The sequence below is a fragment of the Pinus tabuliformis genome, chromosome 6 (genome assembly GCF_031772625.1).
Source record: "Pinus tabuliformis cultivar Carrire ecotype Pingquan chromosome 6, CPIR1, whole genome shotgun sequence".
In the NCBI taxonomy this organism is placed as follows: Eukaryota; Viridiplantae; Streptophyta; class Pinopsida; order Pinales; family Pinaceae; genus Pinus; species Pinus tabuliformis.
Window position 1 is genome coordinate 613765400 of NC_142292.1, and position 17481 is coordinate 613782880.

A 17481-nucleotide genomic window follows, 5' to 3' on the forward strand; every position below is an offset into this window, starting at 1 on the left:
CAGTGATCTTTTATATGTCATGGTTCTTCTCGAATTTATGCCTTACGATGTTTCCTTTGCAACATCTGGTGCAATTGCTAGTTTTATCTCTCTAAATTTGTTATAAAATTACATAGTGAAGGATATTTGTATCTCCTTCCTACCGAGTTGTAATATAAACTAACCCAATGAACGCAATGAGATAATTACAACTAACCAAACATGTATATTCATTATTATTATTATTTATTATAGCTGACTTCATATTTTTATTTAGAGAATATTGTACTTTTATTTTAAAAAGAACATGTGTCAACTCGAGGTTAAACACACACATAATCACACACCACCTTGATACTGATACTGGGGTGTAAAATATATCTCTCAATACAACTAAATAACATGTAACATAATCAAATAAAAATATTGTGTTAATTTTTCAATTCCTAAAAAGTGATAATGAAATAATAATATCCCTATTATAGAAACTTCTTAGACAAAAGTGCTTTTATTAATGGTTGTCATATTGATGAGATATTTTGATGAAATGTTGTCACTTGTCATGATAACTTGGTCAAACAAAAGTAATTTTGTTAATGATTTCCCTATTAAAAAGCGATCAATGTGATAACACCCGTGGTCATGGCAACTTAGTTGAATGAAAAAGCTTCTATTAACGACGCACCATAAAAAAGAGTGACACTAGGCTAGGAATAGCCCCATGTTGTAATAAGTTTGTTGAATGAAAGTGCCCTATATCATGATAATTTTGTGGATGAAAGTTATTTTTATGAAAAAATACACTCTATCATCCCAACATAGCTAAATGAAAGTGCCCGTGTTAATGTTTTCCCCCTTAAAAGTGACCCTCCCAAGATCACAACCCTTGTTGCAACAACTTAGCCAACCAAAAGTTATGTGTTAATGGTTCACCCCTTGAAAAGGTGGTTTTAAGGAAATAATGTTCTTTGTAGTAATGACTTAGTAGAATATAAGTGCATTGTGTTAATTATTGATACAATAGGATGTTATCCCCCACTCAGTTTCAAATTTTTAGGGGGACATTGCTTGTTGTAATAAGGCTCAAGGAGTAGGTTCCCCCACCCTCATGGAGTCTCAGATCTTGCTAAGTCATAAATTCCTTCTATTTTTGACTTATGAACTATTAAATATACTCTTAATGTTATAATGGTAGCCATTAAATTTGATCTTAAGTTTCGTCCAAATAAATAAATAAATAAATAACTATAAATAAACTAACTCTCATATTGATATCAATGAGTGCCATCAAGCTCTCATATTGATATCAATGAGTGCCATCATGAATGATAGTGCTTGTGTTGCCTCTTTAAAAAAGTGATCTTGACTATATCTCACCCTTTTGATGTGGTAGCTTAGACAAATAAAAAGCACTTTTATGTAATAAAGTAATCTTGTAGCAAAAAAGATCATCTTTCCAAAACCATTTCAAAATTAGTTATCATTAAACAAAAAATGTGATGAAAGTTTCAGTGTCATCAAATTATCATAAATGATAAAACTTTATGCCAAATTTTCATAAATAAAACTTTATTCCAACTTGTGGTGATGGTTCAGTACCGAGGATTACCTTTTGGACCCCATAGCCAACCACAAACTTACACGTCACGTACGTATACTCTTTTCATTAATACATAGAACAGAATCCAGGGTTTTGTCACTTCCCGGAACGGATGAGCTGGAGGTTCGGCTCTAGATTCGTTCCGAGACTCAGGCCTGTATTTACCCGCCACACACAAATAATTGCAACCGAGGCTCCAGAGTCGTCATCAAATTGACTTCTCGCTCTGTAAAATCAAAACAACACATCAGGGGGTTGAAATCGAACACTTCAGCAGTTAGACCGTCGTATTTACCAGTGCCATAGGCGACGAGGGGATTCGAAGCTGGGTCGGGGAATATTGCGAAAATGCATTTTCATGCGAAGTCGGAGTCGGAGGTGACGAGCATGGGGGCATCGTCAGCGTCGACGCCGCGGAGGCCTCTCTACTTCGTGCAGAGCCCAACGTCGAGGGACTCGTTGCCCGATGGCGACAAGACGCCCTTCTCCATTCACTCCGCTAATTTCACTCCCCTCGGCTCTCCCTCGCACCGGTCGGTGTCGGCGTCGCTGTCAGGGCGCCACTCGAGGACTTCCTCGGGCACCCATTTTTGGAGCAAGGTCATCCCCGACGAAAATCACAGTAGAACTAAGTGGCCTCAGGCCAATGCCATCGCAGAGGAAGCGTTCCGCGACGATGATTCCGGCGGCAGAAAGATCTGGCCGCGTCGTTGTCATGCCCTGCTCTTTGTATCGTGTTTTGCTCTGCTTTTTGCCATTTTCTGTCTGGCATTGTGGGGCGCCAGCCGTCCCTACAAGCCCCAGATTACCCTGAAGGTTAGTGTTAAATGTTGTGAAAGGAGAAGTCCTTGGGTCGATTCCCAGGTGGGTTGTTAACTGTTTTGTTTTTTTGGTTGGCAGAGTATTCTCTTCAGCTACTTCCATGTTGACGAGGGAGCTGATGAGACTGGTGTGCCCACGATAATGATGTCAGCGAATTCCACTCTGAAGCTCGGGGTATACAATCCTGCCAAGTTTTTCGGAATTCATGTGGTCTCCACTCCTGTGAATCTTATGTACAGCCAGCTGTCGGTAGCTACGGGTCAGGTCAGTAGAAAAGACTTGTACTTTGAGTGAAAACAAGTTATTTTTTGGTTTATCATGGTAGATTGTGTTTTCTAGCCACCACGAGTCTTCCACGATACCTGGTTTTAATACTATGTTGAAAATTGGACAGCTTAATGCATGTGTGTTGCTCCTGTTAGACTTCTTTTTATTGGGGGCAAGCACCACATCCGTACCATATTGATAAATTATATAGAAGAAGATTCATTGGGACCTATATCAATGGATTCATTGTATAGAAGAGGTATCACTGCGACCTAGATTAATGGATATCCAAGTTTCTGGTAAAAATTGGACTAGCTGGCAGGCTGCTCTATTATACCACTGAGCTACACGCCCTTTTCATGATAGGCAACCTTTACCATGTTGAAAATTGGACAGACTGGGAATCATTCAATGAAGGTGTGGATTGCATTTTTTATGTGAGGCACTCTTTACCAACCAACTATTAAACATGTCTCTAATAACATATTAATGAACTATATAGAAGAAGATTCATTGGGACGTATATGACTGGCTGCATTGTATAGAAGAGGATTCATTATGAGCTAGATTAAGGGATATCCAAGAATCTGGTAAAATTGGACTGGCTGGCAGGTTACTCAACCATGCTACTTGGCTATACGCCTTTTTCATGACAGGCAACCTTTACCACTTTGAAAATTGAATAGGCTCAGAATCAAGGGGTGGATTGCATTTTGCACCTTTTACCAATTAATTACCACACCTGGCTCTAATACCGTATGCAAAATTGAACAGGGTAGGCAATGAATCTAGGACCTGACCCTGGCCATTGCTCATGACAAGCACCCTTGACCAGTTTGACATCAAACTGTGGATTGCTATATTCCTCCACAGCTTCTCTCAAGCCACACTTTGGCTCAGACCTTCTAGCCACCACCACCTATCAGTCACAATTCGTTGTTAGAATACCATATGCTAAATCTAACAGGGTAGGAATTGAATCCAGGACCAGTCCCTGCCAATTGCCCATGTCAGGCACCCATGACAAGTTTGACATCAAGGTGTAGGTTGCTATCTTCCACAGCAACTCTCAAGCCACACTTTGGCTTAGGCCTCCTAGCCACCACCGATCAATCAAAATACCTGGTTCTAATATCATGTTGAAAACTGGAGAGACTAGTGCACAAGTCTAGTCCCTCTCAGATTGCTTTTTATTGTGGCCAAGGCCCCTCATCCATACCACATTGATGAATTATATAGATGAAGATTCATTGGGACCTATACGAATGGATGCGTGGTATAGAAGACGATTCATTGTGATCTAGATTAACGGATATCCAAGTTTCTGGTAAAAATTTGACTCACTGGGAGGCTACTCAACCATAACGTGAGGTACATGTCTTTTTCATAACAGCTGTCCTTTTACCATAATGAAAATTGGATAGGTTGGGAATCAAGGGGTGGATTGCATTTTGCATTCTTTACCAATCAACCACTACTTGGCTCTAATATCACATGCAAATTGGACAGGGTAGGAATCAAATCCAGGACCTGCCCCTGGCCATTGCTCATGATGGACACCCTTGTCCAGTTTGACATCAAGGTGTGGATTTCTATCTTCCACTACACATCAATTCACACTTTCACTTGACTCTAATACCACATGCAAATTGGGCAGGGGAGGAATCAAATCCAGGACCTACCCCCCAGCCATATCTCATGACAGACACTTGACCAGTTGACATCAAGGTGTGGATTGCTATCTTCCACTGTGCCTCTCAAGCTGCTCTTTGGCTTAAGCCTTCTAGCCACCACCAATCATTCAAAATACCTGGTTCCAATATTATGTGGGAAAATTGGAGAGACCAGCGCACTAGTTCAGTTCCTCTTAGATTGCCTTTTATTGTGGGCAAGGCATCTCATCCATTCTACATTGGTGAATTGTATAGATGAAGTGTTAAAATTGGCAACTAGGGCCAAACTCCACCTTGGACAGCTCATATGATGAAGCTGATATTTTTATTGGATTCCTCTTTCCGAGATGTGTAGGATTGATCTAAAGATCATCTCATTCTAACATTGTACAAATGGAATTATGAATTTATTTCTTTTATGGACAAATTGTCAAGGCCGGCTAACAAACTAACGTAGGCTTAGAAGCCCAAAAGTCATGTCTTTTTATCTTCAATGTTGCATATAAATAAAACGAGCATCTACCTCATTTGGACACTTGTCATCACTCATATATCTCTCTCCTCATTTGATTGGGTCGTACAGACATCTGGGTTGTTTCTCTCCACACGTGCGAAGGGCTGATTGTACCTTTTTGTTTTCTGTGTTGACCTAGTTGCAACAAGTTTGACCAACATTGGCGGGGCAACGCTTGACCTTGTTTGACTGTGGTTTTCTTGGGAGAAATTTTGTTTGGGTAGGCCGCATTGTTTGGCACAGATTTTGAGGATTTCTGGGCAGGTTGACCAACATTGACCACAAGTCCTTTCACTGTAGGTTTGACTGTGCGTTGACCAAGTTTGACCGATTTCTTCAGGACTGTTTTAGGCCAATTTGGATTGTTTTTGGAGGCCGAATTGACTGGGTTTGCCCGAGCTGATTTGGAGGAATAATTCTGCTCAGTTGACCAACGCTAACTTTCTGGTTAGGGCATTTCGTTGATTGGACAGATTTGCCTGTGTTTGGGCAAGTGAATTTTGTATATTGTACTCTCTCTCTTTGTTGAACTTTTGAAGAATAATAAGAAGACTTGATCAAAGGGTTTCCCCACATTGGGGTTTTTCCCTGGCATCTGCCAAATATTGTGTCCTCTTGTCTTGGCTTGTCTTCTGCTTTTTATTTATGTTCTATTTGCATTTACTATCATGTTAATGTGATTGCTAATCTGGAAATTGATATTGGGCTAATAAGAAAAATTGAAGTAAATTGCTCTTAAGCATAGAACATAACATTGTTATCTAAAATTAACATGGTATCAAAGTTGAGGTAAAGACAAAGCCCAAGCAAAGGTGAAAAAGAGCAATCACTGAGATTTGTTGGACAAAGACAAGATTCACTGGCCTCCGCATCTTACTTCAAACCTGATGACAAACTCAATGATAAGTCTGATTATCATGCATGGAAGTTGTCTCTTGATTTGACTTTGGAAGAGCAGGATATTATGGACTATGTGCAGGGAAAGATCACCGAACCTCCTTCAAATGCACCGACTGCCGCTAAGACAAAATGCAAGAAAGATGAAGTCAAAGCTAATGATTCTATTAACAAGCATTTGGTTGCATACATCTCCGATTTGAACACATCTAAGGAGATGTATGACAGGTTGGTTGGCATGTTCAAAGTTAGCAATGCAAACCAAGTCCTCTTTCTCAAAAACAAGTTGAAGGACATAAAGAAGGGAAGAGGTGAAGATATCCAATCCTACTTCATGAGGATTACTGAGATAAAAAATGATCTTCTTTCAATTGGAGAAGTTATTGCTAATAGGGAGCTCACTCTCATTGCCCTTGGAGGTCTCCCTCGTGAATGGCATGTGTTCAACACTACTATCCTCAACAATGACAGGATTCCAAGTTTTGATGAATTGTTGACTAGATGCACTCAAGAAGAAACAAAGATGATGGAGAGAGACATGCCTTAAAATAGGAATGAACTTACTGCATTCTCCGCTCATGCTAAAAAGAAGAACAATGCAGGTTTAAAGAAGCAATGTCAAGGAAGATTGGGATTCAAAGATGGAAGGAAGGGAAGATGCTTCATTTGTAACAGGTCTGGCCACTATGTTAGGGAGTGCCCTAATAGAAGGGATACACCTCAGGATGATGACAACAACCACAACAATTTCTGGGGAAACAACAATCAAAGGAATGACAGATTCAACAAAGGAAAAAGGAATGCTCCTGCTACTCAACATGGAAATGGTCGACTCCCAAAAGATCAAAAAACTCCAGGTATGATGAATCTAATGTTGTAGATAACAAGTAAAAAGAATTTTATCTTATATCTGCCCTTTCTATTGCCTCTCCATTGGATACCTTAGGAAATTGGTTGATTGATAGTGGTGCCTCAAGGCACTTCATTGGGTATAAGGAATCTCTTTCAAATCTGATAGAAAATGATACAAATTTGGAAATGATTCTTGGAGACAATGCCACCTATCTTGTGAAGGGAGTTGGGAATGTTACTTTTCAATTGAATCAAGGTAACACCATTCATCTACAAGAAGTACTATATGTACTTGATCTAAAAAAGAACCTGATATCTATCTCGGCAATGGAAGACAAAGGATTCAAGGTGGCATTCATTGATGGAAAGGTACGTGTTTGGAAAAGAAATTTTAAAGAAGCATTTACTCTTGGATTTAGGGTTGACATCTTATATCAAGTTGGAGGAAGTCGATTAGGAGCTATGTCTTGTGACACATCTCTTCAATCCGAATTATGGCACTGGAGGTTTTCTCATCTTCATTATAAGGCTCTATCCAATGTGAGGAAGATGGTGAAAGGTATGCCTGAATTTAAAGTAGAGCATGAAGGTGTTTGTCAGGGATGTGCCGAAGGAAAACATACAAGGGGACCATTCCCCTCAAGTGATAGCAAGACTACTGACATTTTGCAATTGGTTCATTCTGATCTATTGGGATGATGCCCGTGACATCTTTGGGAGGATATCTATATTATGCTATCTTTGTGGATGAGTTCTCTCGCAAAACTTGGATTTATTTCTTGAAGAAGAAGGACGAAGTGTTCACATGGTTCTATTCTTTCAAAACCTTGGTCGAAAATCAAATAGGGAAGAAGATCAAAATATTGAGGACCGATAATGGAACCGAATATGAATCAAATGAGTTCAATGACTATTGTAGAGAAGATGGCTTTAAGAGGGAGACTACTACTGCATATACTTTCGAGCAAAATGGAGTAGCTGAAAGAAAGAATCGTTCCATTATAGAAGCCACTCGTGCCATGCTTCATGATCAAAGCCTTCCGAAGTTCTTATGGGCAGAAGCTGCCAACACTGCCGTGTATATTCAAAATAGATGCCCTCATCAAGCGTTGGACTCCAAAACTCTCGAAGAAGTTTTCACCGGTAAGAAACCTGATGTTTCTCATTTTAGAATTTTTGGTAGCCCTGTGTATTTTCATGTGCCGAAAGAAAAGAGAAGCAAATTGGATGCATCTGGGAAGAAAGGAACATTTGTGGACTACAGTGAAACTTCTAAGGCATATAGAATCTATGTGCCTGGTCAAAGAGAAGTGGAAATAAGTCATGATGTCACCTTCGATGAAGATGTTGCCCTTGGGAAGATTAGTAACCTTCCTATTCCAAGGAAGGACAAAGAAGTTGATACAGGAAAAAAGGGAGAACCGCAGGATGAGCCGATGGCCGATGTTGAAGGACCAATGGATCCCATTGATCAACCTCCTCATGAGCCCTCTTCCTAAAAAAGGAGACCCTCATGGCTTAGGGAAACTCTCGAAGATGTCGAGAATCATATTGCTCCAAGGGGAACTTTTCGTGAAAGTAAGAAGCCAAATAGGTACCAAGGGTACTTAGTTGCCATGAACACCATTGTTCAATCTGAGGCTTACACATTCAAAGAAGCTGTGAAGCACCAAGTTTGGAAGGATGCTATGAACGAAGAGTACAAGTTGATTATGAAGAATGATGTCTGGGATGTGGTCCCTAGACCCAAGGACAAATCCGTTGTCACCTTGAAATGGCTCTACAAGATCGAGCATGGAGCTGATGGAAGTGCTGAAAAGTTCAAGGCCAGGTTTGTTGCTCTAGGCTTCTCTCAAAAGGAAGTTATGGACTACGATGAGATATTTGCACCAGTTGCCCAATATACCACCATCTGTTCGATTATATCCCTTGCTGCCTCGCAAGGATGGAACCTACACTAGATGGATGTAAAAATCACCTTCTTGCATGGTTCAATTAAGGAGGAAGTCTATGTAGAATAGATCGAGGGGTTCGAAGTTCAAGATCGTTAGACACATGTATGATGTATGTAGGTTGAAGAAAGCCCTCTATGGGTTGAAGCAAGATCCTTGGGCTTGGTATGAGAGGATTGACAACTATCTGATGAAGCTAGGTTTTACAAGAAGTGAAGTTGATCCGAACCTTATTTTAAGGTTGAGAATGACAAACCTCTTATCTTGCTACTTTATGTGGACGATCTCTTTCTAACAGGTGCAGAACCTCTCATTCATCAATGCAAGGGGGATTTGGCTTCCAAGTTTGAAATGAAGGACCTAGGACTGATGCATTATTTCCTAGGGTTGGAGGTCTGGCAAAAGGCAGGTGAGATTTTCCTTTCTCAAGGAAAATACATTGTGAAGCTACTTGAAAGATTTGGGATGGTGGATTGTAAGTCAGTGACTACTCTGATGGAACTTAACTTAAAGAAGTTATGCGGAAGTGTTGTTGGGCCCAATTTGGGAAATCCTTCTGAGTATCGTCAACTTGTGGGGGTCCTAATGTTCTTGGTGAGCTTCCATTCGGACATATGCTTTGCAGTGAATACATTGACTCAGTTTATGGTCGAGCCTCATCACATACGTTGGATTGTTGCCAAGAATCTTCTGAGATATCTTCGGGGCACAATCACCTATGGACTGAGATACACTGGTAGGAATGTGAGGCTCCATGGTTATTTAGACGCTGACTGGGCTGGCAGTGTGGTGGATCGTAAGAGCACATCGGGATGTTGCTTCTCTCTAGGTTCTTCTTCGATATCCTGGATGAGCAAGAAGCAGAAACCGGTTGCTTTGACCATCGCCGAGGCCAAATATATTGCTGCTAGTATGGCCTCTGTGAAGCTGTTTGGTTGAGGAAGCTCTTTAGTGAGATATTTGGACATGTGCTGGATACCACCGTGATTTCTTGTGACAACCAAAGTGGGATTCGTCTTTCTGAGAATCCCGTGTTTCATGACCGCTCCAAGCATATTGATATCAGGTACCACTTTATCCAGGATATTGTACAACGAGGAGCAATAAGGCTCCATCACATTGGGACTAATGATCAGGGCACAGATATTCTTACGAAGCCCCTGAGGAAGGTCAAATTCTTAACCTTCCGTGAACGACTTGGAGTCGTGGAGAGACCTTCTTATGAGGGTCCCGTTTGAGTTGGATATTGAGCTTTGGGAGCTACGGGGGGTGGGGGGCGGGCTTGGGTACTTCTTGGAGTGATGAGCGACCATAGGGTGAGTGGTTCACCTTCCCCTAGTGGTGCACTGTGTACAAGGTGAGTGGTTCACCTTCGGCTATGATACCCCATGATGGTTGATATATGCATAGGATGAGTGGTTCACCTTCTCCTATGGTATATGAGCAGGATGAGTGGTTCATCTTCTCCAGTCGATACATCCTACCCATGTAGTCCGAGGCTCATGGGAAGTACCTCTCATCTGGCCAATGAGTAGGGAAATGATGATAGAGACCATAGTACTACCGATGGATGCATCATGTACTACTGTACTCCCTATGCTAGCATGTTTAATATTGATCTAGGATCAATGGAGACTGACTTCAAGTCAGTGGAGAGTGGTATGATACACTCTCGATCATTGGAGACCGACTTCGGGTTAGTGGAGAGTGGTATGATACACTCAATCATTGGAGATTGACTTCGGGTCAGTGGAGAGTGGTATGACACACTCTCGATCATTTCTTTTTCATTATTTCTTCATGGTTCAACAGAGCAGAGCAGGGATGTCAGAGATGGTACAAATTGACAAATGATTTGGCATGTGGAGTTCTCCCTAGTTGAGAGGGAGCATTAAAATTGGCAACTAGTGCCAAACTCCACCTTGGACAACTCATATGGTGAAGCTGATATTTTTATTGTATTCCTCTTTCCGAGAGGTGTAGGATTGATCTAAAGATCATCTCATTATGACATGTACAAACGGAATTATGAATTTATTTCTTTTATGGACAAATTGTCAAGGTCGGCCAACAAACTAATGTAGGCTCAAAAGCCCAAAAGTCATGTCTTTTCATCTTCAACGTTGCATATAAATAGGAGCATCTACCTCATTTGGACACTCATCATCACTCACATATCTCTCTCTCTCCTCATCTGATTGGGTTGTATGGATTTCTGGGCAGCTTCTCTCCACACGTGTGAAGGGCTGACTGTACCTTTCTGTTTTTTGTGTTGACCTAGTTGCAGAAGTTTGACCAGTGTTGACTGGGCAGCATTTGACCTTGTTTGCCTGCAATTTTCTTGGGATAAATTCTGTTTGGGCAGGCCGCATTCTTTGGCACAAGTTTTGAGGATTTCTGGGCAGGTTGACCAGTGTTGACCGCAGGTTTGACTGTATGTTGACCAAGTTTGACCAATTCCTTTAGGACTGTTTCGGGCTAATTTGGACTGTTTTTGGAGGCCGAATTGACTGGGTTCCCGAGCTGATTTGGAGGAATAATTCTGCTAAGTTTACTAGCGTCGACTTTCTAGTTAGGGCATCTTGTTGACTGCAGTTTGACTGGACAGATTTCACTGTGTTTGGGCAAGTGAATTTTGTATATTGTACTCTCTCTCTCTCTGCTGAACTTTTGAAGAATAATAATAAGACTTGATCAAAGGGTTTCCTCACATTGGGGTTTTTCCTTGGCATCTGCCAAATATTGTGTCCTCTTGTCTTGGCTTGTTTTCTGCTTTTTATTTATGTTCTATCTGCATTTACTATCATGTTAATGTGATTGCTAATCTGGAAATTGATATTGGGCTAATAAGAAAAATTGAAGTAAATTGCTCTTAAGCATAGAACATACCATTGTTATCTAAAATTAACATGAAAATTCATTGGAACCTATATGAATGGATTCGTTGCATAGAAGAGGATTCCTTGCAATCTAGATTAATGGATATCCGAGTTTCTGGTTAAAAATGGACTTGTCTCTAGGCTTATCAACCATACCACAGAGCTACATGCCTTTTTCATGAGGCACCCTTTTGCCATGTTGAAAATTGGATAGTCTGGGAATCAAGGGATGGATTGCATTTTGCACCTTTGACCAATCAAACACCACTTGGCTCTTATACTACATACACATTGGATAGGGTAGGAATCGAATCCAGGACCTGCCCCCGGCCATTGCTCATGACAAGCACCCTTGACCAGTTTGAAATCAAGGTATGGATTGCTATCTTCTGCAGCCCCTCTGAAGCCACACTTTGGCTTAGGCCTTTTAGCAACCACCAATCAACCACAATACCTGGTTCTAATACCATGTTGAGAACTGGACAGGTTAGTGAACAAGTTTTATCCCTCTTAGATTGGTTTTTATTCTGGGCAAGGCACCTCATCCATATGGGATTGATGACTTGTGTAGAAAAGGATTCATTGTGACCTATATTAATGGATGCATTGGATAGAAGAAGATACATTGAGACATTGAACTGGCTGGCAGGCTTCTCTACCATGCCACTGAGTTACATGCCCTTTTCATGATGGATGCCCTTTATAATATTTTTTCTATAAAAAAGGATTTAGTGGGAGGCACTGAATTGACTCCAGTATAAACCCTTTCCAGTCCCAATAGCCTGCAAGCCAGCACTAGGTAGGTAACTTATGACTTAGCAAGGTCTAAGACATCTGTATACACACCTGTGAGGGTCCCACACTTGGGGGATGGGTACCCTTCTAGCCTTATCACAACAGGCCAGATGTCTCATTGGCTACCCTTTACAATGTTGAAAATTGGACAGACTGGAGATCAAGGTGCGGGCTGAATTCTTTATTATGGGCACCATTTTCCAATTGACTGCTGCACCTGGCTCCGATACCATATTCAAAGTTGGTCAGGGTAGCAATTGAACCCAGAACTGACCCATTGCTGTCGCTCATGATAGGTACTGTGGATTGCTATCTTCCACAAGCCATCTCAAGCCTCACTTTACTCATGCCATCAGCCACTACCAATCAAACACAACACCTGACTCTAATTCTATGTTGAAAATAGGACAGGCTAGGAATCAATCCCACGATCTGCCTCTAGCCAATTGGTTGCTCATGACAGGCATCCTTTACCAGCTTTGTCTTAGGCCTCCCACCACCAATCAATGACAACTCCTTGCTCGAGTGCATGGTTAGAAAGCACACATGACAATACTATTTGCTTCAAATTTTACTGGGGAAATACCACATGGTGTTTTTGGTTTAATGGGATTAATATGCTTATGCAGCTTAGAGTTCTGCATGGTCATTTCCTGTGAAGAATGTGCCTGTTAGAAGTTGGGGTTTTGTTATTAGTATTTACATTACCTAGATTTCTGACATGCAAGGTTCCATCTATTGGTTGGAGAACTGAAATGTTTTTAATGTTTATTGCAGTTTGTCAAGGTTCCATCTATTGGTTGGAGAACTGAAATGTTTTTAATGTTTATTGCAGTTGGAAGAATATTATCAATCACGAAAGAGCCACAGTGTTGTCTACATTGTAGTGGAAGGAGAGAAGGTTCCTCTATATGGGGCAGGTGGGAACTTGAGCAGTTCTAATGAAAATGGGGACATTCCATTGGATCTTGTATTTAGCATACAGTCGAAGGCTTATGTTTTAGGTAAACTGGTTAAACAAAAGTTCCGCAGACATATTCACTGTAAAATTGTCCTGGATTCAAATAAGTTGAAGGTCATCGGTTCACTGCAAAAGGTTTGCCAATATGATTGATTTAGACTGACGGGTATCGTCAAGCTTGGGAGACTTTGGAATGGTCAGTATGTTTCATATATTTGGCAATTCAAGAAAAGGTGTAGAATATGTCATGACCTGAAAATCGGGTTTGCTGCTATGTTCAGGTTTGCTACAGTAATAACATACTTGTTTTAATACCAGCAATGTAATTACTACTATATGGGTATGTTAAATTGTTTGCACTGTGCAGCATCTAGGTGCAGCCATTGGCATGCAAAAGTTCCATTCTTGTAGAATACTATATCTGTAAGTTCAGTTAGGATGGCATCGCAATTCTATTTATTGTTTCTGGAGATTGTAATATGTTTCCTTTTGGTTAGTTTGGAGGAAATAGGCCATTCCTCATGATGGAATCGCTGAAAAATGTAATGCTGTAAAATATAAGAAGAGATGTTTTTATTGATGTTGGTAGTTATGGTATTTGAACTTATGTTCACTATTTAATCATGGTAAAGGCTTTAGAGAACTCTTTATGATCATTATTGTGAACCCTGGTAGTTGAAATAAACATGAATTTTAAGTATGATTGACCTGAATTTGCCTGAATTTGTTATATGATTTAGAGCATACTTGAAAGAGAAGAAGAGGATCTACTGTATATTTAATTTGCGTTCAATTCCCAGCGAAAACTGAGATATGTAAGACAGCAATGGGGTGAATGACTCCTAAAGAATATAGAGATATACTTTTCCGATTTCAACAACATAGGGATGCAGGAAAAGCTTTCTAAAATCTGTGAATGTCTAACTAAAAATAGATAGAGCTTTGGATGAAGAGTGTTTATATGAATTTCTCTTTTGGATAATATGGTTAGCATGTTGAGATTTCATGATTGTAGGTGTAAATTTAAATTTAAATCTTGTGTTTTATTTAAAGCACACTTTGAGTGGGATTTTGATTTTGAGTGGGCCAACTTCATGTTTAAGGTTTTCATGAGATATATATTAGGTGTTCACATTCTCATCTTGAGCTAAAAGATTCTGAATAACTTTGTATAAATACTACAAAAAATAAAAAATTGAACGTGAAATTTTCAAGGAATTTGTAACCTACCTTCTAATGCAAAGATATTGTTTTTTGAGCTTTGTAATCTGTGTAGATGTGCATTGTGGCTTTTATTAGGAAACGTCAGTCGTGTTAGGATTCAAGAACAGTGGCTCGAAAGAACGTGTAACTTGATATTGTTTTCCAAAATTTTGCTTTTTCATTTTTTCCTGCATTAGTGGAAAAGAAATGAATGTATATTGTGAAATGAATTTATGACTTTATTTCTTACTTTGCTTTATGAATACCATGTATTTTCACTATGGGCATAAATAGTGTAAGTATTTTTTTTGCTGTGGTGAATCAGTGACTTGTTGGAGTAGTCTGGTAAGGCCCAAGATCAATCTTGGCCACTGCAGAGTATATTCAACAGCCCATAAGCCAAATATACTAGGAATATATGACTTAGCAAGAGTTGAAACTCCACAAGGGCGGGGGAGCCCACTCCTTGAGCCTTAACACAACAGGCCAAAGATGTCCTCCTATGGGATTTCAATCCCGGTGCAGAGGATAACATCCCATTGTGCCGACCTCTCTGCGGCCCCATGAGGAGACACAGTGTAAGTATTTTAGGGAAAAAAAGAGCATCAAAGTAATGACCCCTAGGTCCTCCAAAAATAGGGCTTCTCTATCTTAAAGATTGTAAGGCTAGTGTTGGAAACTTATTATTTTGATGCAAGGAGGGGCCCATTGTCATTCCCTCCTTTTATGTATTGTAAAGTTATCCCTCTAGTGAGACATTTCCTTAGGTCATTGGAAAGTTTTGCAACTATCCTAATGTATTGGATAACTAATAAGCCACTCCTTACCCATGGTATAGGGTGCACCTTACCCTTACAATATTCCAATTTGTGTTGGATAACTAATAAGTCACTCCTACCCAAAAGGGTTGGATAGAATGGTGAAAAGTGAGGGGCTTTTCACTATCGAGTAAGGTTCAATTCTCATTAGGGCCACTTACCCTAGAAGCCATGGGGACACTTTGAGGTGATGGTTGAATGTGTGGTTGCATCCAGATAGATTATATTAATGTCTCATGACCCGTGCACACATAAGTGGATCAAAGCCCACCTCCATTTTCTTTTTATAAGGAAAGAAGCAATTGTAGGAAGGTTATCTCATCAAATAAGACTTTCATTTGGAGAAGGCAAGAAACCTCCCAAACAAACCATTCGAAGAATATAGGACCCTAGGATTGATTACACCAAGCTTTGGGGCTTCTTCAATGAAGTTTTTCAAGGTACACTCTTTTTGAATAATTCTCATTATTTCTTATTAAAGTATGGTCCAAGGTTTGGTACTAATAGTAGGCTCTTTGTGTTTTGGATGTTACTCAAAATAGCAATAGACAAACAAGTGAGGTCTTGGGGGACTCAAAATTTTCTATAGACTAGGCAATTAAAAGCCAACTTCAGAACTTGGTTTTGAGCCAATTGTAGAAAGGATTATGGGTTTAAGGGCCCTTTTTGAGGATATGCCTTTGCTCATAAATACAAGAATTTTAATAAAAATTAGACTAGCTATCCAAGGAAGCTTTTAGGCAAGAGGAAGGGGTAATAGTTGTGCAAGAATATAGGGATTCAAACCCCTTAGTAGTGGAAGGTCTAACTCTCTTTGAGTTATTTCTTAGTTTCTTATGGTGATGGTTCATATATCTTGAGAGTCACAGAAGGACAATTTTTACTTTTAAGGGTGTTAGTTATGATGAATGTCTTAAGATGTAGCTGGTTTTATTGTTGCAAATATGAATATAATTATGACAACCCATTTTGTTAAATTCCCTCTACTAAACATTTGTAAATAATTTTATAATTAGTATTGTGAAATGTAATCACAGTGAACAGACTGAGCGAAAAGGCACACAAATTTCAAAACTCTGGGTTGAGGAGGTTTCTTGGGAAATTTGGAGGAAGTGCCCATTTAATGAAAGGTGTTGGGCTAAATGGTTTTAGTTTTTTATAAAGTTGACTGAGAAATTAATGGTTTTTGGAAGAAGTGTATGGACTTCTCCAAGGAGGACAAGCCCTTACTTTCTTGGGAAAAGTTCACAAAGAAGAGGACAAAGATTAAAAGAAGGGGGGATTGGCGGGTAGGATTGCTTCTAACTGGTCAAGTAAATTTTGGAATAATCGGTAGCAATGAAGGGAGGCATTCGAACCTCAGGATGAGGAGGAGATTTCTCATGGGGGCAACGTGCAGAAATTACACAAGCTAGAACAAAGGAGAGAGGAATTCGAAGGTAGGGTTTGAACCTCTAGCAAGGGAGAAAATTGACCAACAATAATGTAGGAGGGAGGCTTTTCTAATTTCAAGCGAGAGCAAGAAAGATAAAGAGAGCTTGTAGTATGTAATAAGGGAATTTCACAGGTTACAAAAACTTGAAAAAGAAAATAAGAGAGTTGCGTGGAGGAATTTAGTGCTACAACAACTAACATTGGATTCTCTAACAAACTTTGCTAGAGGAGGATTTTGGTTTCAAGCAGAGGAAGAGGGTTCAATGGATTCCTTTTGGGTGAAGATCAAAGGCTCCTTGGATTCCCAGTTTGGGTGGAGGCCTTGTCCCTTTGGATTCCCATTAAAAGAGTATCCACGGCATCTACCTATGCTTGGTTTTCAGGCCAACAATTACACTCAGTGAACTCTGGATTTTCGGTTTTGGGTGGAGTCACTGAAGAATTGTTACCTGGGTTGCAAGGGTGGAGATGGTGATGTCTCTAGATTTGTAACACCCTCCTCCCACATCCACCCAAGTAACCATGCCAATTGGGGTAAACATGAGACGAGAGGTTACTATGATCATATTCGATTTCCTATGTGACCTCAAGGAAATGGAATCGACGGAACATCACACACAGTTATCTAATATCATCAACATAACCCTCAGGGGACAAGTCAACCACTCAGACAACCTGTCCCTGGGTCCCACTATTGTTCTGGACCTCTTAGGCCATAGTCGCCCATGCTATGGGCAAGGGAACGACCAGGACCCAAAGTCGCTCTCATAGGCTTGCCTGCCAGCGACTGTTGACCAAAATTGCCAGTTTTGTGCCAACGACCCCGAGATTTAAG

At 40.3% G+C, this 17481-nt stretch overlaps 1 protein-coding gene across 1 annotated transcript; it reads left to right on the forward strand.

The window, feature by feature from the left end:
- Positions 1-1743: 1743 nt before the first annotated feature.
- Positions 1744-13771, forward strand: LOC149260082 (uncharacterized). The gene is made up of 3 exons (XM_089378802.1): positions 1744-2395; positions 2480-2665; positions 13066-13771. The coding sequence occupies exons 1-3, from the start codon at positions 1928-1930 to the stop codon at positions 13342-13344; spliced, it is 933 nt and encodes a 310-aa protein (XP_089234928.1). The 5' UTR covers positions 1744-1927; the 3' UTR covers positions 13345-13771.
- The last annotated feature ends 3710 nt before the right edge of the window (positions 13772-17481 follow it).